This window comes from Triturus cristatus, chromosome 2_1 (genome assembly GCF_964204655.1).
Source record: "Triturus cristatus chromosome 2_1, aTriCri1.1, whole genome shotgun sequence".
NCBI lineage: Eukaryota > Metazoa > Chordata > Amphibia > Caudata > Salamandridae > Triturus > Triturus cristatus.
Genome location: NC_140581.1, coordinates 682,684,448 through 682,708,394, shown reverse-complemented (window position 1 = coordinate 682,708,394; position 23,947 = coordinate 682,684,448). Strand labels below are relative to the sequence as shown.

Sequence of the window (23,947 nt, the reverse complement as noted above, 5' to 3'; positions counted from 1 at the left end):
ATCACCCCACCAGAGTAGCATCAGTGGTTGAATAATTGACTGTCTCTCAAATGCTGCTAAGAGAGTGGGCAAACCTCTTGAATGCTGGTTTTATTGGCTAAACATATATGTCATACAGTAGGCACTGTCGGACATACGGCGTTTTTCCCATTATCATAGGACAAGTCTATTGTGATTGTTATTAAGGCTGTCAGTGATTTAAGCCCTGGATTTATCACATTGTGATGTATTCTGCTGTAATTATAACTCCTAAGTACTTGATACCTCACACCAGCTTCCCTTTTTTGTATGAATCTCACTTAATGTTGTTTTCTTTTCATGACAAATGTGTTCATTAATTGTATTTATGTATAAATGCAGACTGTGTTGGTTGCTGTTGTTGGAGTATGTTCAGAGGCATGGTTTTCTCATCCTCTTGTTTGTTGTCTTGATTTCTACTCAGGGAGGAGGATGAATACTCAGAGCTGCGATCAGAACTTAGCCATAGTCAGCAAGAGGCCAATGACGATTCGCGGAGCATGGACCAGGACCAGACCTCGGTGTCTGTGCTAGAAAACCAGTCCACCATGGTTACTGCCGATGTGGGTGAGTGACCCCAAGTCTCATCAAAGCCATCATCTGCTCGCTGAAACTCAAAGCCCAACATAGCTGATGCTTGAAATAAGAACAGACATATGTACATTGAATGGGTTATTCTTCTGTGGAACCTAACACACTCCACATGAGCAAGAGTAGTCATTATAATGTTAGTGGCTTGCAGTGCATGTGTTCTTTTCAATACAACTTCTCGTTGTCAAAGAGATTATCATGTTACTTTATAGCTGTAATTAAGGTCTCCTGCAACCTACCTCTGTACGTGTGATGACAACATGAAAATACACCCCACGGATGACTACAGGAAGGAACGTATTCACCAAGGATTCATCTGTGTCCTTGGGACTCAGTCTAAAATTAAGATCGGCCCACCCCACCCCAATTCTCAGGACTTCTGAAATGGGCCTGTCTACCCAATCAAATGTTCTGGTTCATTTAGCTAGCATACCTGTAATTTGTCACCTATGGAATTACTTCTAGGCTGGAGATCTTGACTTTGTCTAGATCCTCACTCATCCCTTGTGATTATCTGCTGCAAGACTCCTCGTGGCTTTGCATTTAAAGGTCTTGCCTCTCCATCGCTCTATTCTATGCAGTGACTGCCCCCAGGTCTAGCCACCGTGTAGTGACTCTTTTGTCCTTGGGCGTCGTTATCACACCAAATCAATCGCATACCTGAATGAGAGTAACATGTCTGGGGGTTTAGCATCCATGAGACAAGCTCTACTAATATATCAAAATAATTGGTGGCAAAATTATGATATGAGGTGAAACTCATCTTTTCTGCATGGAAGATGCAATAATAGTCGCAGCTGTGGTGTGCTTATTTTTATACATAATGCACAGCAAGGCTAAGGGATTCTTCATACCAGGGTGGGGGTGGAATGGTTGTCAATTTCTTTTGTCGCGTGCAATGGCGGGCGACATGACTCGTGGGTGGCGTGCGCGGGAGGGGTGGGGCGGTCGTGAGCTTAATGAAAAACAAAAAACCCCAAATTACAACACTTACCTTGCTGTCGATCCCGCCACCGCGGCTCTGCTCGTTGCTCCTATTCTCGTTGTGGGACAGGAAGCCAGGCTCCCCCGACCAATCACAATGATGCAATGCAGCATTGTGATTGGTTTTGAGCATCCTGGTGGAATGCTCAACCAGGGAAGGGGAGCCTGGGCTTGTTCTCCATGCAGGCTGTAATGCAGCCTGCATGGAGAACGGGGAAAAGTGTGCATGACTGGTTTGGGCGGCCTGAGAGGGACGGCCAACCAGTCATTGCGCACTTATGAGTGGGCAAACCCCCCTCCCCTGCCCTCAGCCCCGCTCATCTGCCAGTCCGCAAAAGGAAGGAAACATAACATGATAATAACTAAACGTTATTATCATTTTATGTTTCCTTTCCTTTACACTGCTCAAAGCAGTGGGGCGACCCTCCTCCACCATAGCGGAGGAGCCGCCCCTGAGTCGCTTGTAAGAAACACACCGATCATTCTGTTTACTTTAAAAAGTACCGATCCTAAAATATTTAAGAGGATTAGAGAAGGCGTCATGAGCTTCTGCATGTGACTATGTGTGCCGGAATTTTTAATAATGTGCCTGGCAAGTACATTTTAACTTTGGATTATATCTAAAGGATAAACAGACTAACAGACCCGAGTCCAAGACGTCCTGCAAAGTGAAAAATCCTAGTGAGCAATGTGATTCAACCAATGTATAGTGCTTCACACCTACCTCGTAGTGCTACAACTTTACTGATCTACTTTGATCACTACAATAATAATGAATCAATAACAAATAGCTTGTTTTTTATATGTAGCGCTTGCTACCATGGTTTTGACATTTCATAGCACTATGACTAGGGCCACTGGAATTATGCTACCGGGGAGGACCAGAAAATGCGGCAAGAAAAGACAAATTATGCGGAGTAATGCAGCACATTTTATATCGGTATTACTGCATTATTCTGTCTGTTTTTTACACTTGATTACTCTGGGCAAAGATTCCACCTCTTTAGTAACAGTTAAATACTCAAATACAGCAATAGGCAATTGAAAGGTGACTTGTCAAACTTTGCAAAGGGCTTTCCACTGCACGGCAACACAGATCACTGTATTTTCAGTACCCTCTGACCTGTGTGAACTAGAAATTATTTTTTTTGTTGGGTAATATCTGCAAATTATGCAGAAGATGATATATTATGTAGAAAATAACGTCAAATCCATAATAATGTATTTTTTTTACTTTCAAGTGTAAAAGAGAACTTATCTATGGCTTACATCTGCCTTATTAGCACATTGTAGTATTCCAGTGCATCTAATTGAAGGAAAAGCTTTTTATTGTAAAATTAAGGTGTTTTAATTTTAAAGAAATAATCACACAGGGTGGGACACATCAGTCTTTGCTAGGTCCCAAAACTCAGTATGAGGGGGCACACCTTCAGATGGTAGTGTAAAATCTTATTGATGCTCACGCTTGCGTTCGTCTTAGCCTCACACGTGTAATTAAGGTAGGGAGGTTCCCTGCATCAATTTCTACATATCTGAGATGGTCTCCAGGTTCACGCATTCTTCGTTTGGCTTGATGGATAATAGAGTCACTGCTGAGTAAATACAGTGTTCATGGTCCTATGAGGAATCCTGGTCGTGTATTGGTTTATCAGCATTGGCCTCATCCGAAAAGCACATAGTTTCACGAAGCTGCTAAATTTCAATAGCTTCAAATCAAGTATCTGCACACACATGTAAAGATAGATAATTTACAAATGCACACACTGAGAAAAGCAAGTATTCTAGGCAAAATGTATGTGTAGCACCTCAGATTTATGGAACTATTGGGTGATGATTCTAACGCGTGACTTCATTTTTTTATAGCTTGCCAAATAATTATGTTTTTTTTGTTTATTAACAAACTTTGGCCTCTGTCTTTGGTGCATCAGGTGTAGACAGAAGGGAATTATGAAAGCATAAGAATGAAAACATTTCTATATTCCATTCCCTCCAGGCCTGTTTTTACTTGCAGAAAAAACATACGTTCCGTGCAAATGGCGTGTATGGGAAGGACGAAGAAGAGAGGAAGGGTCATTGGGCTGGAAGTACACTGGGCCTGATACTGGCCAGTAAGAGGTAGTCGACGTCTGGATTTTTTTTTATTATCCCTTTGAACATTAGAGCAGCAGTTTCATGTGTGGTGCTGCATGGTGGGAACTTCGATTTTATTTGTTGGTTGTCACTCTGTGGTGAAATGGCACTTCTCCTGTCTTTGGTCTCTGTTTGTTGCACATTTGATATTACCAGATTTTGGCCACCATTGACTGACGTTAAGACATACATATTGCAGTCAATGACATTGATACTTTTTGGCTAAAGATATGGTCTTACAGAAAGCCATTTCGCAAATTAATAACCTTTAGCAAGCGTCTGGCCACTTTCTTCCTAGCTTCTCTGGAAACTGTGACCCTGGTGTGGGCAAGACGTCACCCTGAATGGCTGCGCTGTGCTGGGACGTATGCAATGTCTGTCTGATCCAGCACCACTGCAGCATCCTGTTCACACACCCCCGCTCCAAAATATTGATACTAGCTAGAGATCATGCGCAGGAGTGGGTGAGTTGGTGGACGAAAGCTTCAAAGGAAATGGCAACTCAGAAGATGAAATGAGGATTAACTGAAGATAGTCAATAGAGAACTGGAAACAAATAAGATGTCAGTGACCTTCAAGCAGGGCCACGCAAGCAACAAGAGGCTGAGAAAAACAAAGAAAGGTGGCCCCATGGAGGAAGGACCTCAGTGGCTCGAGAACTGCAGAGAACATCGGGATTGCACAGAAGATGACTGAGGCCTGATGACTACCTCATAATCAGACATACGTATGAGTTGAAAGCGAGGAACAGTAGACAACCTAGGTACCTGCAGAGGAAACAACCAAATTACCTTAGTGAAGGGACCATTACGCACTGCTACGGATGGGCACACGCAGAGAGGAGCCTGGTGTGGTGACTCCCCTCATGCTAAACCCGAAAACCAATCCAGACATGAAGAAGGCAGCACCCCTTCCCCAGAACACCATAGGAGAGGAAGTGGGAGATGAGAAGGGGGGGAGGGGGCTTTTAAGCAGGCAGATGAAAAGACCTGCAAATATATATCTCCTGTGAAAAGACAAAAAAGTGAGGAGTCATCACAGGCAATAAATATTTACACCGAAACAGACGAAAGCGGTCATCCACTCGCACCTGTAAACAGTAAGCCTGAGTGCAAGGAATACTGACCTGCTCATTTACCCTGAATTACAAACCGGATATAGGAACCAAAGAGTTCAGAAATCACAAACAAGACACATGTTGATCACATAGTGCCTCCCCGTGGACCTTCCTGCACATTGAGGTGAGATCCCCTATGGGGGACCAGCAACTGCATGGAACCATGGGAAGAACCAAGAACTACACAGCGGAGTGGCTGAAGAAAAGGGGGGTGAATATGAACCCAACAGCGAAGTGCAAAAAGTAACAAGATAACAAAGAGATCCTTCACCACACAGTCACAGACAAGCAGACTGTTTGCAGAGAATTACAAAGCATAGACGGGGAGGGTGGCCCCAACAATAAAGCATCCACAAATCAAGGCTAACGTACGCAATGCCGTCAAGGATGAAAGATACCGTGGAGTACGAAGAGTTGTACCCACCAAAGAAACATCCAGAAAAGGGCCACCAGCTTTTTTGCCTTGACACTGACAACAGGGCATGCTTACAACACACCAGAGGCGAGCACAGTGAAACTGCTTACAGTCACGATGGATACCTTGACTGATGAAAAAAGATCTCCTACAAAGCTTGCTGACCTTCAAAGCGCAACTTAGGCAGGACATAAGAACAGACCTAAGAGATGGGAATCAGAATCGCAAATAAGGAAGATGCAGCGAGAAGATGCCGCACTTTACCCGGATTTTTAGGTTTGATTCTATGACTTACAAGTTTCTGCCTAACATGAGCTGCCCCACAAGATTAAGGGCGCTGAGCCTGTGTTTTTTACAGAAGAAAAGTCAAAACTGGGCCTTTCATCAATAAGCGATCACCCCAGCAAAACTCACCACAGAACACAAACACTAATGTAACAATACATTGGTTAATACATTGATCCTGGAATATGTGGACTGTAGTTAAAGGGGGGAGGTTGTGGTAGAAAAAAGGGGAGGGTAGAGTTAAGGTGAATTGAATTTCAACAGATAAAAAAGGGAAACTTGTAAATCATAGAATCAAACCTGAATGTTCGGGTAAAGAGCGGCATCTTCTCGCTGCATCTTTCCTATTTGTCCCTGAAGGGCCAGACTCCCGGCGCTTCTGTCTCTCTCTTCTCTCTCATTAGAAGTCTGGTTCACCTTAAATTTTTGCTGAGTGCCAAATACTTTGAACGTCGCAGCTCAGTGCTTAATTTGAGCCAGTTATTTTCGGTGCTTCTCACCAGTACTCAATTGGCAGCACCAGCACTTATGATAGTCTGCCACATGGTGGGCTGTTTGTCTGATTTAGAATGTGCACAACAACAGTTGTTTACTTATTCAATATACTTTAAAAATTACTATTACCCTCCTCCCATGTAAATCTCATAGCTGTGGCGGCCTGGAATAGTCTGAATTGTCACACCTGCAGGAGGAGTTTGGTACTGTCATTGGTAGCGCTAGCGGGGGCAATGTGTAGGCAGCAGTAGCTTCCTGAAGGGGGCCCTGGCATTTAAGTTTTTACAAATTAAGCACTGACACAGTTGTTGCTGTGGGGAGACAAGATTTCTCTAAAGGGTTGTGTCTCCATAAACCCATAATAAGCCAATGGCTGTGGAGCCAGCCCTTTTGTGGGTCACCTGCTGGGTAGGCCTCTTAGACTCAAAATATATTTGGTGGTTTCTTGGAAGCCGCGTTTCTCAATGGCTTGCGCTTTTGTTGCTCTGGGTCGACCCCATCAATATAATTCACTAGGTGGTTATGGGAAGCTATAACCTCAGTAGGTAGACCTCTGCCACTCCTGGGTGAACTCCATAGATTCTTAATTCTCTTGGTGGATGGGATACTATGTCTTTGGGTGGACTGTACCATTGCAGCTCTTGGCCTGAGGCACCCTTTGTACTCCTATCTCACTCTGTATGTTCTTAAAGTTGCACCTCTTTTTAAACATACTTTTTAGGTCTCGCCTGACCCAGCGCATGCGCTGGTCTGGCGGGACTTATTGAGAGGGCTCCAAAAAGTGCTACCAGGCCAGCCTAGAGCCACAGTGCATGTGCACGGGCGCGCACACTGCGCTTTACCGCGATTACTTTATCTTTCGCGGCCGCATGTCCGCTTTGATGTTTGATCGTGATCGCGATCACTTTCACTTTCGCGGCCGCAGGGCCGCTTTGCATAGCCAATAGGTTTCGCTTTTGGGACCTTATAAGTATTTAGTTATGCAACTGTTGTATAAGGTCCCAAAGGCGAGACCTATTGGCTATGCCAATGCTTGTTTATCATGTCCCATAGAAAAAAATCAATCAAAAGATAAAGTCGAATTTCCATGAAGAACAGCTCCAAACACATCCCACATCTGAGTATTCAACTTCTGATTCGTTGGTTCAGTCAAGACTGCGGCATTAAAAGGTTAGAATATCAGTATCCGCATTCACAAGACTGAGGCAGCACCAGTAACACAATTCTCAGAGCAGGGACATTCCAAACAATACTGTAGTGACTAACCAGCCTGATTCGGTGAGGGGCGGGTTTGTCAGTGCTCTCTTGCAATGGTGCAGATGTAATCCACATTACTTGTTATTGCGTGGCCTTGTGGTCACTGCCCATATGTTTTGTCATCAGAATGTGGCAGTTCAAGGGGGCATGTTATCTGACTTTTTTGTGAATACTTGGAGAGCCTTCTCCCACGTCTCCAGGGAGATACCCCTGTATGAGCGTGTAGAGTCGGTATCTCGGCTGAGGACCACCTGACCACATCTGCCTTCCATGCTGTTATCAACACTGCTCTATGCAATTTCCAATTCATGGCGATCCAGCGTTTTACAGCAGCCGTGCCAAGACCACTATTTACTTTTGTAGTTTTTGTAACCAGATCATGATAGGGATCCTAACACGCATACTTTGGGGGGATCTGCAGTCTTCCCTCTGTCGCCACATTAATCTAGGACATAACCCCCTCCCAGTATCTAGTCGGTTTTGGGGAATTTATACACCATGTAATAAAAGGGTGAATTAAATGCTTGCCATTTAGGACATTGGTCATATGGAGTTCCAAATATGTTATGTCATCGGGGGCGGCAATGGGTGAAATTAGCTCAGTGGAGGGAGAGAATTGAAATTTGTATCTCAAAGGGGTTGCACGAACACTACTCCTGAGTTGAGTCCTTCTATGTGTGTAGTTCAATAAAAATCACAGTATAAATGCAGGAATTGAGTAAAAGTGGATTAAAGCACCCGGGCACAGCAGCTCCACAGGCAACAGGTGGAGCTCAACTTCCAAGAAATGGAACACAAAATAAAATAGTACAACACGAACCAATCATTTTGAGTGGAACTGAAAATATAAGGAACATTCTGTGCAATACCTACACGAGGAACAATAAGGAAAATAGTCACGTGATGGAAATATGAAGATATTGAAATTAAATCACCACAACTTGCTTACTTGATGGCTTGCCTGGAGACCGTCCAGTTGGTTGTTGACCTCTGCTACCATTGAGTGAACTTCATAGGCTCTTATTACACTCAGTGGGTTAGATGCCTCCAATGGAATGTACCATTGCCGCTGCTTGTGTGCCCTTTACTCTCTCATCTCTCTCTTTCTGTCTGTGTTTGGAAAGTTGCATCTTTAAGAGGCAGCACCACAACCACTGATGAGTTAAGTGTTTAGACCTACTTATTTGGTGACTCGGAAATAGTGACTCCCAATGGGATGTACCTCTGTTCCCACTGTTGTCCCCCTTAGACTCATAATGTCCACTGCACTTCAATGCAAATCACAGAATATTACTTGGTGGTTTGAAATCTGCATTTTCCTGTGGGCTACACCTCCGTATAATTGTATCATTGTAGTGATTATTTGCTGTAGGAATAATAACTAGTGTAGCATGTTGTTAGTAAGTCCTCCATTACAGAATTCTCTGGTGGAATTTATACTTACAGAGAAAAATATGTTACTGCTGCTCTTCAGGGCACCACCCGTCTCCAAATCGTGACTATAAGTAATATGAGCCATCCATTCATCATTAGTAGGCTGATACTTGAACATGGATAGCTGTCTTCGCCAGGAGACTGACGCAGGCCTTCGCAGTACAATATGATCATTTAGCAAACTAACAACACTCTACCCTATTATCTTGTAATTCCTAGCGCTCCCTAATTAGGGTGTTAACTAAACTTAGTGTCATATTGGTAAGAACATGAGAACGTAAGAGTCAATAGGTCCCACCTTTGCCAATGGATTAGAGCCATGCAGCACAGCCTCCCCGATGGTGGGTGAGGTAACTTGGAGAGTGCCTGTTGGGTGAAATCAGACAACAGCCAAGACAAAGCAAAGTGGAGCACTGAGGGAAGGCAAACAGTTGAAAGAGACTAACGTGGAGTGGGAGGGCAACAGGCGAGAAAGCAATCGATGGAAGTACATGAGAGTGAGTGTGAGTTGGGGGTACATGGAAAAGCACACGGGTGTCGGAGAGTAAAACACGGAACATGGGGGGGTAGAAGGGAGGCAGCCGGAAAACACATGCACTTGCATGGAGTGCTTAGTGCTTAACTCCCCACCACCACCACCCAAAAAAAAAAAGAGTTCTTGAAAAGCAAGCAGTGGGAACACAGAAGGCAACCAATCAAGAGATGTTAAAAATGCTTAGCTCCATGGGCGGGAAAAACGCAGGATGACAAGCTGAAGCCGGCAAATGCGAGCGAAAGGAAAACCAGCCAGTGGTATGCAATAGGCGAATGCAAGCCCTTGCATCTTCTTGGTAAGCCCATATGTCTCTCGGCGGATAGCGCACTCGCTATCTAGTAGGTGAGAACAAAAAATGTTGTTACGAATTTCAGAGGAAACGGAGGCACGAAGTGATGGAATGCGTAAAAAAATGACAGCAGGGCGAGTTCCCAAAAGTCTGTGGCCCGCGCGCGACACAGAGTGTAACATGCCAGTTGATCAATAAATCATACATAGCCTCTGAATGTATCGTTTTTCTTTCATTCACAGGCTCCTCTGTTGACCTTTCAGTAGAGGCTGACAAAACTCCAAGCTCTAAAAGCTAATTCCCGGTAGTGGTGTGCCCCCAAGCCCTCCATTAAGGGAGGGACAGCCATTTTCTCGAGTCCATTTGTCCCGCGTCGCTGCTGCCCGCGTCAGAGCGGCATTTCAGAAGTTGATGGTCGATTTCCGGCGGTGTGGGGAGCGCTCCTGCTCTGTGGAGCTCGGGTGATTATGCCCGACGCACGTCTTAGGTGTAGTTTGCTGCTTTAACCTTGGGAACGCGAAATAACTGCGCAGAGTGGATTAGAGGAGTTTGTGCAGCAACGAAACAGCCTCGGGTTCGATTTTTTATGCTTGTGTGTCTTATTCCGTTCAACAACATAGATTTTTAACTTGGCTGGTTCATAGTAATGCAGTTCTGGCATTTAGGTGCCAACAATTGCAAATTAGGGGGTTTGCATAGTTTCGTTCAGTGATTGCCCAGCGGTGATACAGTGACCTCTGGTACCAGAATGCAGGGGTCATTACTAGACGGACACAGCTATAGGGGCGGGAAAGATGGCGTTTTATTTCCAATTCAAAGGGATAACCGTGGCGATGGTAGATCTATCCACGTTACAAGTAGTTTGGTTTATTATTTACATTTCGGTGAATATTGTGACTCGAGGGGCCATATGTACGAACACATTTTCCCAATTACACAGAATGGGTAAAACCCTTTGATACTTCTGACCCGACAAGTACTCCTAAATCCTTGGTCAATGTCAATGCCATCCTTTGGGTGACGTGCCACCCATCATGTCGGGAAACTGCTCCTCGAAGTAGTTTTAATACAAAACTTTGAGCAGCCAGTACCACCATACTCCAAGATCCAGTTCTCCTTATTCCCCGATCAGTAATTCTGCATCGCGGAGACCGGTCCCCACCCTTCCCGATCTTCATTTTTCATTGCATGTCTTGTTGGCACAGCTGCCACTGACTGCGTTCTGTATTAAGGTCTGGGTATTTACAGAAATACGGGTCTGATTTAGAGTTTAGTGGGCAGATTAAGTGCCGACGCCATGGAGGAGTACTTTACTCCTGCCATGGCAAGGGTACTCGGCCCACCAAAATTAGAGATGTCTGTCTGTAAGCACCTCTTATATTTCCAGAAACCACTGTCATGGCAGTGCCTGTAAAAGCATTGGAAGTTGGATAGATGGTTCTGTCAAAATGATGGAATCACCCATCAAACTTTAAACTTTTGTTTTTGTAAATATCAAAAGCAATGACCCCTTACCATGGAAGTTTTGTCTTACGGCGGGGGCGAGTCATTTTGAAGTTTTCGCTGCCCACCCACTCAAAATAGGGTGGGCGGACAAATGGCAAACCTCTGACCGCCTTTACTCTATCAGTCCGTCGGAGGTAGATATCAGTGGTGCACCATCAACATACTGAAGGTCCATCCAATCCTAAATGAGGTGGGCTGACTTTCAATTTTAAGGATAATGTACTCGTCACCGTTGCAACCCTCTCCAACAAACTCTGAATCGGGCATATGTGTCTTATCGGGTCTGCACTGCAATTGGTGAAAAAGAGAAGCCTGTGCATCTGCCTTTTTGATTTTTTGTTACTGTTCTGGTTGCCAAATATTGACTGACCTGCAACAGGGGCAGTCCATTTTGTGTCAGGTCATCATACGACACATTGTAATAGTGAAGCTTGACGCCAATAATATTGCAAGTCTCATGGCGCACACAGATGAAAAGCTGAAGCATGTTCCTGTCGGCCTTCCCAAGTCCACCAATACAGTGTATGCCATTAACCTTTTTTATGAACCCAGACAATCTGGCTCCCCTGAGTACCCTGGGATTGGGTTTCTAACTGTTGTGGTCCTCCGTGCTTAGAATCTAGTGGATGTCACCGTCTTAGAGCCATAGATGTGCATGTTAGCCTGTATTCTGGAAGGGCAAGGCCTGGGCTATGTGCCCTTCTTGACTTATTGTAACCAGTACCAATCACACCAAGAGGTTAAAGATGGCGGAGCAGGCCAAGATAGCAACCTCCCAATCGTGATAATCAAAAACAGAAAGCTATCTGGTCCGAAGGGTATGCCCCAGAAAATACCTTAGCGGGGAACCCAATGATTATCTTTTTTGAGTGCCAATGGATTCTTAAAAAACATTTAAGACAAACCGTCATCCATCAACCTAGGTGGCATACTTCCTAGTCTCATTTTCTCATCCACCCAACAGTTTGTTGGGGGTGTATGGGTTCCCTGTTACTTCAGAAGATACTTTGTTGTATGTGGGCAAATCCGACTTGATCATGAGGGCAGTGATCCAGAGACAATGATTAAAAATCCCTTTCGATAAACACATAACATACATGTATTTTAAGTTTCCAGAGGGTCGGGAAGACATGTTGGAAGACTCTGCAGGTGATAAAAGATGACACAGGTTCCTATCCCTCCACTGGTGACACAGCATCGGATTGGTAAAAAGAGAAGCAAACAAATATTTGCTTGACCTCAGCACATGTCCATATCAACCAGTCAAGATAACAAATGCAGTACTCCATTTATTTATCAGTTTATTTATGTATTAACCTTTATAGACTACATGTACCCTTATGTTTTTCAATGGAGAATATAGGCTTAATATACTGGGAAGGAGTGAGCCTAACCGAGTGACGGCATAACTGCAGATTCCTCACTTGCTACCCCAAAGTCTGTGGCCTGGTATTTATCACAGCTCAAAACTGAAGAACAGTCATTAAGAGTTCAGATGTTAAGAATTTTCTGATATAAAGTTGATTGAGTTCTGCTCTCAGTGTAAAATGTAAAGAATTCTGTTTTTTGAGGAAGGGACCCCCGTGACCTGTCTCCATGTTTCTGTAAACAGAAGGGGGGTTCTTGGGGGAGGTGCAGCTTGGCTTGGTCTTAGATTTCTGGGGTGGTTTGGAGGGGTCACAGAGAAGCAGGATTTGAAGCTATCAGGCTCAGTTGCATCAGTATGCCATGTGTGTGGAACAGAGAATCTGGGATTTTAGTCTCCACTCCGCTTGAAGTAAGTGGAATTCCGGTAAGGTAAGCTTGTGTGGGTTTGTAGACAGGGTTTCCAGACCTGGTTTGAACCCTTTCTTGACTGTTAGTGAGCTAGAGAGCCCTGCTTGGATAATGTTGCAGTAATCCGGAAGGTCCGTCAGTAAGGTGCTGCCCAGCTGTACTTCTTAGTTGGATTGCAACAGTGGGAGTATTTTCTTGAGTAAGGAAAGTTGTAAATTTGTACCTTTGTCTACTGCATTGACTTGTGATGAGGAAAACAGATCTGTGCAGAAAAAGATCCCAAGTTTATTGCTTTTTGTGCAGTCTCGGGGGAGTGCAGAGGTTTATGGGTCATTTAAGAGGAAGCTTTTCGGAGTCAGTGCTTTTCAGGACTCGGATATCTGTTTTTGCTCTATTCAGACAAATACCTTTTTTGTCATCTAATTGAATGAATAGTCATGGTCTTCATTCAGTGATGTTTGTCTGGTTTCCTGATTCATGGTTTAGATATGTATTATTTTATGCGCATTTGTACATTTGGCATTGATCTTCACGGCTCTCTAGCATACTGTCTAGTGAGAGCATGTACTTGTTAAAACAAGGGGTGGGAAAGAGGACCCCTGTAGATCCACGTTACTGCTGTTTTGTGTACCATAGGCCATTCAGTGACTCTATTCAGCAGGCTATCTTGATTCACAAGGCCAGCTCTGATGAAAGATCTAGGCGTTTCATATTGGAATCAATATGTAGGTAAACTTGAATAACATACAGTAGTTAATGCAAAATGTACTATAGGAATAACCTGTACTGACTCAGACCCTTCACGGGGCATAGCATTTAGTGGATGCACCAATTCTCTACCAAATTCTTTTCGGTGTACTAATCCCTTAACATTTTGGTCTCTGTTCTGCCCTATTTTACGAGTACCTTTCCTGCTGTTGTCCACATCTCTTTGTTCAATGTAGGCTTGTAACTGGGTTGTAATATCTTTCCCCAGAATTTTGCTGGAGAAAGGCACGTTAAGAATTGGCCGATTGTTTGAGGGGGTTTGTGGTTTTGCTGCTGTTTTTTTCAGGAGAGGTGTTCTGAATACATCTTTGTTGACATATATACAAGCAGAGTGCATAACTGTTGAGTGGTACCTGGACATGTGAAACACCCAATGATGCACAATCGATGATGCCAAGCTTTGGAACTCACTCTCTGAGCCGTGGCTAGTACATGTGAATACTCCATTTATTCAAAGCATTTATAGTGATTGCACCCTTGTAGAGGTCCCCATTCATTTCCCTGAACCTGTATCTGGCTCAGACTTCAGCACTAATCAAGTAACTCACCTTCCTTCGTAATTAGACTCTGATAAGCAAAGGTTAAGACTAAGACTGTCCAAGAGCCCTCTAAGACAACAAGTCATCTCACTGACCCCTACTTGTCTCTTTACTGCCAGAGGGAGTACTGCGATTCAGCTATAATCCCCCACAGGGAGGAGGCCTATTCTGCATTCCAGAATATGTACTGATGGTAATTGCGGATAACTCTGTTTTGCAGGGAATGATATCCGGAGCTTAAAACACCTTCTTCACCAGCAACAGCTCCTTCCTTCTATTCTCTATCAAAAGGTTCACACCTGGCAATATTAGATTGTACCTGAAGGAGGTACACACCTGGCCTGGAATGGAGATCAGGTCGACCTGACAGCATGGCGACATAGTAGCAGTGAAACTTCAGGCGAGCAGATAGAGCTGAGGTCACCAGGACCTTCGCGGAGACCTCAACATTGTAACTGTAGACCTCAACATTGTAACTGTAGACCTCAAAATTGTAACTGTGCTCACATGAACCCTGCTGCGCATACAATGTGCTTAGCCTGCTGGGGGTCAAACAGAGGTCGGGATAATATCCTTTGGTGTCACTCAGAACCGGAAGCTCATAAAAATGAAACTGCTATCCGATTCCGATATAATTGCTTTATTCGAGATAAAAAACTCATAAAAGCATGAAACATTTATAACATATTTACAATCTCTTATAAAATCTTTAAAATGATAAAATATCATGGCATCAATAATATTAAAATTCATCAATGAAAACTAAAAATCATGTCAAATGCAGTTATTTAGCCAGTATAAACACAAAGAGACTAGGTTCTCATTGACTGGTGGAACGGGCAATGGGCTAATGTTCATTTCACCTAGCCTACTATTAGGCAAGAGATTTCCTTCTAATGGTCCAAGCCCAACCTAGAAATTTAGCAACTGCCACAGCAATGAATGTTGAAGGACTAGTGCGGATGATCCTAAGAGCGATGCCGCTCTCTCTCGTGCCTAGCTGTTTGCACATAGCCCTCAGCCAGACACGTCGGGGGACTGAATAAGCCCCACACACAAAGAGTAAGTGGGCAGTGGTCTCGGTACTTGTTTTACAGACTGGGCAGGCTTGGGAACTACCCTCTGCCCATCTTCCAGTTAGTGATCTAATTGGAAGAGGAGAAGTGTGGCTCAATGATTAGAGCGGCAGACCCTGATGCAGAGGTCTAGCCCGGGACCAGGGTTCAATTCCCTGCCTCGGCGGGTCTTGGGCTCAAAAATTCCACGGACCTGATAATTCTCGCCTCGGTGCCATTCCAATCATGGAGTCCCACTCTGCAACTCTGGGCAATAGCTTGCTTAATCTCCACAACGGCCCCCACAACGCTAAGGATGCCTGGCCTCCACCTTGGGGGTGCCCAGGAGTGGACGCCTCACAGGGAAAGCCAGGATGGGTTCCACAGCGGTATTCGTACAAGCGCCTTGAGACCCTTGCGGGTGAGTAGTGCGCTATACAAGTATCAATTTACATCTCAGCTAAAACTTTCCATAACAGGGAGCGAGGGACTAGGTTGAAAGCTGCACGTAAGTCTATAAAGGCAGCATAAAGACTGCCCTTCGCCAGCTCTACTGTCTTCCAGTACAGTAGCATGAACCGGAAGATCTGGTCTATCGTACTAGTCAATTTGCGAAAACCTGCTTGGTAGGGAGATAGAACATTATTTTCTTCCTCCCAGGCTATTATTTTTGCCAAGGTCATTTTACCTGCGACCTTCTGGACTGTGTCTATAAGGCTGATGGGCCGATAATTCCCCCACAAAAGTTTATTTTTAACATGTAATCTCTCTTTCCTGAAAGTAGGAACTAAGGGCCTAGTCACCAGTTTTATGAATGAGTGAGATTTTTAGATTAAAATAGAGCGTTTTATTAACCAAATATAGGAATAGAACTACAGTGGATAGATTAATTGGGAACTGTTTAAGATGACTAAGAACCATGCCCCTTCAGTAGTTTTTATTTTCAATAGCAAATGTCTCTTTTGTGGGACATCTGTTTGAGCCACGTTTTTGTGTGATCATGAAGTCCTACTTGAACTGTCCTAGATTCTTCGTGAGCCACTTGGGAAAATGTCTTCACAATTACTCTGTTTCATTTGGCCCAATTTGTAGGCAGGTACCAACGTGTTCAGGACCTCATATGGCTCACCTTTTTGACCTAGTGACTTTGACAAATTATCTTGATGTTATACATCTTCAGCAAAACAAAAAGGGGTAAAAAGAAAGGCGTGATGATGCGGCCGCTACTGCCAGCTGTGTCACTCTGTAGACGCGGACATGCAAAATTATGTGTGCCCACTCCTGCGTAATGACACAGATGTTATTTTCATATAGATATATGTATATTTTGAATATAGCGATCGAAGATGGTGGACGCCTCTTAGATTGGGAAATGAAAAAAAAAATATTTGTGCAATTTGATAGCGAGGGATGGAAGAGCAGGTGGGGGGGCAAAAAAGAAGCAGGTATGTTGAAGTCACAGAGGCTTACAAAAAGAGCTGGAATGCAGAGCAACCAGGCAGCAAATAGCAGCCACGTGCCCTCCAAATTTGTTTTAAATTAAAAAGTTTCAAGGACTGCGAAGGGCAGAGTAGCAACAGAAGCAGGGGCATCTGGGGGTAGGGGGGTGGAGGGGATCAACACACAAACCAGAGCCAAAAAACACATGCAGTCTTTTTGAGTGCGCAATAAAACTGCAAAACGTAGTTCCCTACATTTGAGTCGTGGAAAGATACAAATCAGACAATCAAAAGGATGGTTAAGAGGCTATGTTCCCGGGTTGGACAGACACAAGATGAGGAAGGCAAGACATTGAATAAAGAGCAAGCAGATGAGTGACAAGAAAGCCAACCAATGATAAGCAATGGGTGGGGTGTAGGCCCACGTAGGTTTTTGGTGAATTAAAAGCTGTCTGGTATTTGAGACCAAAAAAGAGGTAATGGAGCCTCCAGAAAACGGTCATAAGCTGCAGCCATTATCTTGTGTTTGTCCTCAACGATTACTTGTATTTGGCATGCATTGGCAATGACAGGCTTGTGGAGATCTTGCAAATGATTGCACAAATATTTGTTTTATGAGCATATTATAACTTAGTAGGCTGTCTGATATTTATATATATCTATTTATGGTCTTTGTTACAAGTCAAAATTTGATATATGAACAATTCAGAGCAGGACAGAAGTTAGAAACAAAAGTAAGTAGCCAGAATTTGTAGGCCAGCCATTGTTTTCAAATCAAAGAATATTTTTAATATATTTAATATATATAGATGCTATTTCTTTACCTGTATCTTATGAGCCGGAAATAGCTTTAGCCTTATTAAGTAGGGTAAAACCTCACCCGGGATAATTTGCTCCTATTTAATTCCAGGTACCAAATAAATGTATGGGTGGCATGCCCAGGAGTTTCCAGGTAACCCCTTTTGGGAATGTTGAGCTTAATTTCTTTTCCCTTCAATGGTATCTCCTGAGAAAACCTTTCATTGTATGCTTTTATCTGAGTGTATCCCGTCCATGACTTCAGTGGTGCAATTGTTGGGTTGTAACGGATTTATTGTTCACACCATTTACCTAAGCTTCTTGTACTATAAAAGCAACATGGCCATTAAAAGAAATGTCTAAGATAAGAAAAGTTAAAACACTATCAGGAGATGCAACCAGACTTTTGGTTAAATGCAGTATGTATGTTAACTCCAAAAAACAGATTCAATAAAGACTGTGTGGTTGCCACAGTTCTAGAAATCTGCTCAACATTAAAATCATAGTATTTTTTTAAGAGTGATCATTTTAACAGTACTGTACTTCTGTATTTAACTATAGCAGGAGTGACCCAACCTCTTTTTTTGTATTGGCATGTACGTATTCCATGACATTGGCATGCAATAATTACAGTATAACCTCAGTCTGATTCCTAGCAAAGGATGCAGTTGGAAGCAGACGAGAACCAGGTGAGACCAACATACTGTGTGTAGCATCTTGATAGTACCAGGCATCTCACATGATGATGGCGTGTGTAGACAATAAGGAAGCAAGTGAAAGATTCAGTGCTGTCGTACAGACCTCTTTTCCTGACTGGCCAGCACTCTACAAGGCATTTAAAAAACAGAAATTTCACTTGAAGCATTCTTAAAGCAGCGAGAGTAGTAGCTGCTTACCTTGTTATGTTATGGGCATTTTTTGCGTGCAAAACTCACTGGGAGAGTATCCTGGCGCAGTAGGCAAGTACTATGAAGGCTGTGTACGTGCCGCGCCTAGCTGAAGAGCCAGGTCTTCAGCTTCTTGTGGAACTCAAGCAGTGAGGAGGAGACCTTCTCTCACTTTCCTCTTCTTGGGCTCATAGTAGGGCCTCTAATCTGCATTAGTAGTATTTTTTACAGAGTTTAACAAACACCGTAGACTAAACCCCTTACATTGATTTAATCTCCTTCGTAGCATAGAAAAGTCTTGTTATGTTAGTTCATCTTATAAACTCACTGGCAACACAAAAGACACGAAGACTACAGGACAGCCTGAAACAAGAACTTACTGTTTTATACAAACAGTAGGCCAACACAGTTTTGTAAAAAAAAGTAGTTAATTTAAAAAAAGAACAAGCGGTCTTCTGAGGTAGAGGCTCACTAAAATTCTTGATTGCCTCCAGTAACGATGAAAACAGCTAAAAACTCCAGCAGCCGCAATTGAGTCTTGGCGGTAATAACCTCCCTTCTCTGAATCCTCTTTACTGCAGGGGTTGATCTCTCAGTATGAAACTTTATGGATGTTATCATCTTCCACAGCTTCTGGGAGGCATTGGTGTTTCGTGTAATGGGAAGGATATTTCGTTCCAAACTTGTTCTTGTGTCTCCGTGTCCGAATGAAACTTCAATTCTTTAACACTAGGGGTTCTGAGAATCAGAGTGAGGTTATTGTGTCCCCAGTTGCCCTGTGCAGACCAGTCATATTTCCCCATTTCTTTTTAAAGTATTAGTAATAGCAACTGTGCACTGTAAGCTGCCCAGTTGTTCAAGTTGTCTCTGCCGCCAATTTCTTGGCATTAGATCATACAGGAGGAGAAATCCCTCCAGACAGAGAGCGCTCCAGTGTCTCCGGGGAGCCTTTGTCCCGCCTCTTTCCTTTCTCAGCTGTTTCAGATGCTGAGGAGAATAATCCTGGAGGCCACCAGTTATATTACTGCCATGAACCAGTCCAACTTTGGTGGCCCTTCCCAGGAGAGTTGTTTATGGTGAGGTAAAAAGAGGAACCAGGTCCACCTTCGCTGCTTTTTGTATAGAAAAATTGCTGTATCACCTGCTTCACAGCCGTGGCGAATAAAACACAGCCTTACTGAGCTACTTTTCTCCCTCTACAGCGGGCATCTGCTCCTTCCCCTCCTGAAAACCCTAGTTTCAAGGATCCTTGCATGAGGCTGACTAGGAATGTCAGTGCTTAATTTAAAAAGAACAAGTGCCAGGGCTATCATCAGGAGGCCTCTGCAGCTGGCACCACCCATTTCCCCCGGCCAGCGCTGCTCGTGACAGTAGAAACACCTACGGAAATTACACTCCTTCAAGTGTGGCACTTGAGACTGTTCCAGGCCGTCAAAGTCATAAGACCGGCTTGGATGGCTGGTATTACTAATTCTAATGTATATTAAATTAATAAACAATTGTTGTTGTGCTCATCTGTAAAAAAAAAACCACTAACAGTACCACCATGTGGCAGACTGTCATAAGACCCGGTGTTGTCAATTAAGTGCAGGTGCCGAGCAACACTGGAAACCACCGGCTCAAATTAAGCACTGAGGAATATACTGGGAGGACTTCTGTCCTTTTATAATTTCCTGTCCCACCCTTTCACAGAAAAGTACTGAGGGCTTTAGCCCCAATGAACTGGAGCCATTGAAGGGCACTGCTACTTCGCCTCCCCTGCCTACGAGAGACCTGTGATAGCTCCGAAGGAAATATTCACTCAGGGGTTTGAGGAGCAGTGAATGAATACCTCCAGTCAAGAGGCATCCAGTTGCTTGGACGCTACATTTGAGACTTCAAAGGGTCAGATATTGTGTCTCTCCACACCATCCCAGCTCTGTTGCTAAAGGTTCTAGACTTCAGGGGTTGCACTGGGTGTAAGGTTCCTTTGGGTTTAACCTTGCACACTCTAATCAAACTGGTTTCTGGTGAACCACTAACTCAATCCTGCTACTTTTTTCCCTTATATTATCATAGGACCCTCCGTGAGATGGAGACTATATTTTTGCTGATGCACATCATAATGCATGAACTCAGGAACAAGTATAGAAGCCCCCTCTTCATTAATAAATGGTGTCCATTTGCTGCTTGAGCCTCATTCACCTTCCACAAATATCTTTAACTTGTGTTGTGCCATGTGACTTAGTGAAATCCCTGAATTGTCCTCACTGCCTCTGTCTCAGCGTTTGCCTGTTGATCAACACCCACCCCCATCCTTTGCTCAGCCGCAGCGACTGGTTTGCTAACTATTTATCGGACAGTACGCAATCGGAACTGAGTGCAGCGCCCTCAGTGGGCGTAGAGCGGCGACACTGTAGAGTGCAGTCGCGTCTCCTCACTGATTAAACAGCTTTGTGTTCAGTCACCCAAGTGTGCCCATTCCTATAAATCGGTAATAATATGAAGGTTAATGGACAAGAAGATTAATTTGATCACGTATTGACTTTAATTACAAATAGAAAATAAACTAGAGGCATTACAAAAGAAAAAAAGGCGTGAGGAAATAATGATGCACTGATGGTACGCCGGTCTTAGTGGGTTAGACTGCCTTGCACCAACCGCCCGTCAACTCCTCCCGCTGAGATATATATATATATATATATATATATATATATATATATATATATATATATATATATATATATATATATATATATAATGTACCCAATGGCAGATGTTTCATTTATATAAGCACGCGCCATGTCTTATGTGCTGTGTGTGCAGCTGACTGAGCACCATTGGTTTTGTGACTGTGCTGCTGCTGCTGTCACATCACGTGACATATTAATACTAATTTCCACAATTTCCTGAATCATCGATTTAGAAGCAAACATTTCCCCTATCGCCCATCCTCTGTCCTGGCCGAAGATATATTGCAGCAACAACAAATGATCTGTCTCCCTGTGCTCTTAGCCATTTGTTCATTAAGTAAATTGCACAAAAGAAAGGCATCTTGCATAGGTCACTGTTGTGGAAAGTTAGTTGAGCATAAGCATCATTACCGGAAATCATTAAATCAGTAACCTCATTATTATTGTTGCTAAATCTGCAAGTTAAAAAAAAATGCATGGAGGAGAGCTGGAAGGAGGCGGAAGATGAAGGGCCCCCCAGGAAAGAAACTCGATGGCTGCTGCGCCTGCGCATTCCATTAGTGAGCGCAGCATTTTCAGAGCAGGAGCTTCACAGCGCGCTGAGAGTGGACCGGAGGACTTTTGGCTGGAGTAGTAATCCCTGTCCTCCTCCCATGACCACACGCCCGCACTGACGTAGGAGTCCACTTCTTCCGTTGTGCTCTCTACGGCACACTTCACAACCTTCGAGGAAATGTGCACTTCCTTTTCTTACCAAGACCTATGTTCTCTGAGGACCAGTTGTGCTTCAAAATCGAGCTTCCTAATTGAACCAATAGCAGGGTCAGAAAAGTAGCCATTGATCACAAGTAGGCGATAGGAAATTCTTGAAACGTTTCCAATCTTAGCACTGTCAATCTCTCCTTATCCAAAGCAAGGTCACATTGGATTTTATACACTGCTTTCACACCCTAACAACTAAAATTCTACTTCGCAGATACGACTTCATTGCTACTGTCACTGAATTTCGCCCCCTCCTTCTGATACGAGAGTTTAAACATGCTTCGTACAAACCTCAACAAATGGCTTTCGCACAGACTTGCATAGTAGCACAGAAATTTCACCCACTTGTTGCACCCCCACTACAATGTGTAACTTTGGTCCTATGTTCTCTTCAATATCTTCCCGGCTTTGGGGTTGAGCATTCTTCGATTTCCTCCTGCTTTCGTAGCTCAAGCTTACTTGCACATCCCCACTAGCCAACCACCTCAGCCTCGCTGCCCATGATACACATCACCATACCTAACACACACAATAAACACCTATCACCCATACATCAATGGTGTTGCATCGCTTTTGTCACCCTCAGACCCTTATCTTAAACTCCAGGCCAACTAAGCAAATTCCCAGGCGACTGAATAAAGCCATGAACACAGTCTTAGAATATGGAATGCACCAAAGTCTCCACCATGAAGAAACACTAGCAGATAAACAATTACATAAACACAATCTTACTATGATATGCAAAAAAATAAATCCTAGTATTTCTAAGGAATATCCACTTTACATTGGCCATAAAATAAATTATTTAACTAATAAACGTAATAAAAGTAAGTTCTGCAGTCTGCTTTCGTGACGCCACCCTGCTCCATGCGCTCCTCAGCGTGACGGCTGGAGAACTACTTCACTAACAAAATAACCGAATTTTGGGAATATGACGGCTAGTCCTTAGCACAAAACTATTTTGAACTTTGCAAACACTCACATTGTAAAAATGGCACTAAAAATTAACCATGACACTCACGTTAAGCAATATCAGCCCCCAACAATTTCTTTTTTTAATACCAGATTCTATGGAAAGCGTAAGTCAATGATCTCAAGGGCTGCCAAATCATAAACGTGCACAATAACCTCATGGGAAAAAGCCAAACCTGGTGAGTCATGTACCCCGACCCATCATAAATCTCGCCTCGGGTAACATCAAAATAATTGTTTAAAATGTATGGTGCCCACCAACTCATATAGTATTCACCTACTGGCTTTGTCCAAGAACATTGGCAAAAGCCAATAGGTCTAGCCTTTGCCAGATCGTTTTACTTTGCCAATGCTTATTGCTGATGTTGAACAGCATCAGCAAAAAGTAAAACAAAATGAAATGCTTGTTGCTGAGGCTATACAGCATCAGCAAAACCAAAAAAAGCAAGCAGAACTGTCTGCAGCAGCATGGAGACATAGGCATGCTAATGCATCATGACACTGCTGTGGCCCTTTGCCTTTTTTAAATTCAATGTTCCCAAGTTCCAAGATGGAGGATACAAATCATGGATCCCTTAAAAAAAAAAAAAGATACTTAAAAAAAAATGGTACAATGATGGGATAGCAACCGACAAGTGGGGGGGCGCCATTGAATGCCACTGAGCATCACCCAGGGAAACAGTGGAGGAGCAACATAGAGGCTGTGAAGTTGGGAAAAAATATGAAGGGAAAAAGGTGGGGAGGAGCGTGGCAGCATGGTAGAAGCAGTGAACAAGCTGGGGAGCAACATGGCGAGCGTGTGGGATGGAGAAGTGAGAAAAAAGAAGCACAGTGGGTAGAGAGCAAGAAAATACATGCACTCCAATGGAGTGGTGAAAGAAAAATAAATGTTCCCTAATGTGAGCCACAGAAGGATACAAGTCATTTGATTAGAGAGGGACAAAAAAAGAAGAGGAAGGAAATTAAAGCCTCAAACAAAAAGCAAACAAATACTTTTGCAAGAAAACCAACCCATGATGAGCAGTGGGCCCACCCAAAACCCACTCAAAGTATGGGTAGTATACAAGTAGCTCTTCAATAACAGGCAGCTGAAAGCTGTGTGTAGACAAGATCTGAAAACCTTAATAAACCCACTTGAACCGAAGAAAGGTATAGTGTTGTCCATCTTCACGGATCTTGTGAAATTGGGTTACATTGTACTATAAGTAATGAATTTACCATTG

At 43.5% G+C, this 23,947-nt stretch overlaps 1 protein-coding gene across 3 annotated transcripts in view; it reads left to right on the top strand.

The window, feature by feature from the left end:
• Window positions 1-23,947, top strand: part of MCC (MCC regulator of Wnt signaling pathway) — a 1,374,593-nt gene that overhangs the window by 915,984 nt on the left and 434,662 nt on the right. For all 3 annotated transcript variants that reach the window (XM_085632616.1, XM_085632618.1, XM_085632617.1), the window contains one exon: window positions 443-585. In XM_085632616.1, the coding sequence (XP_085488742.1) occupies window positions 443-585 (143 nt within the window). The remainder of the gene's footprint in view (window positions 1-442; window positions 586-23,947) is intronic.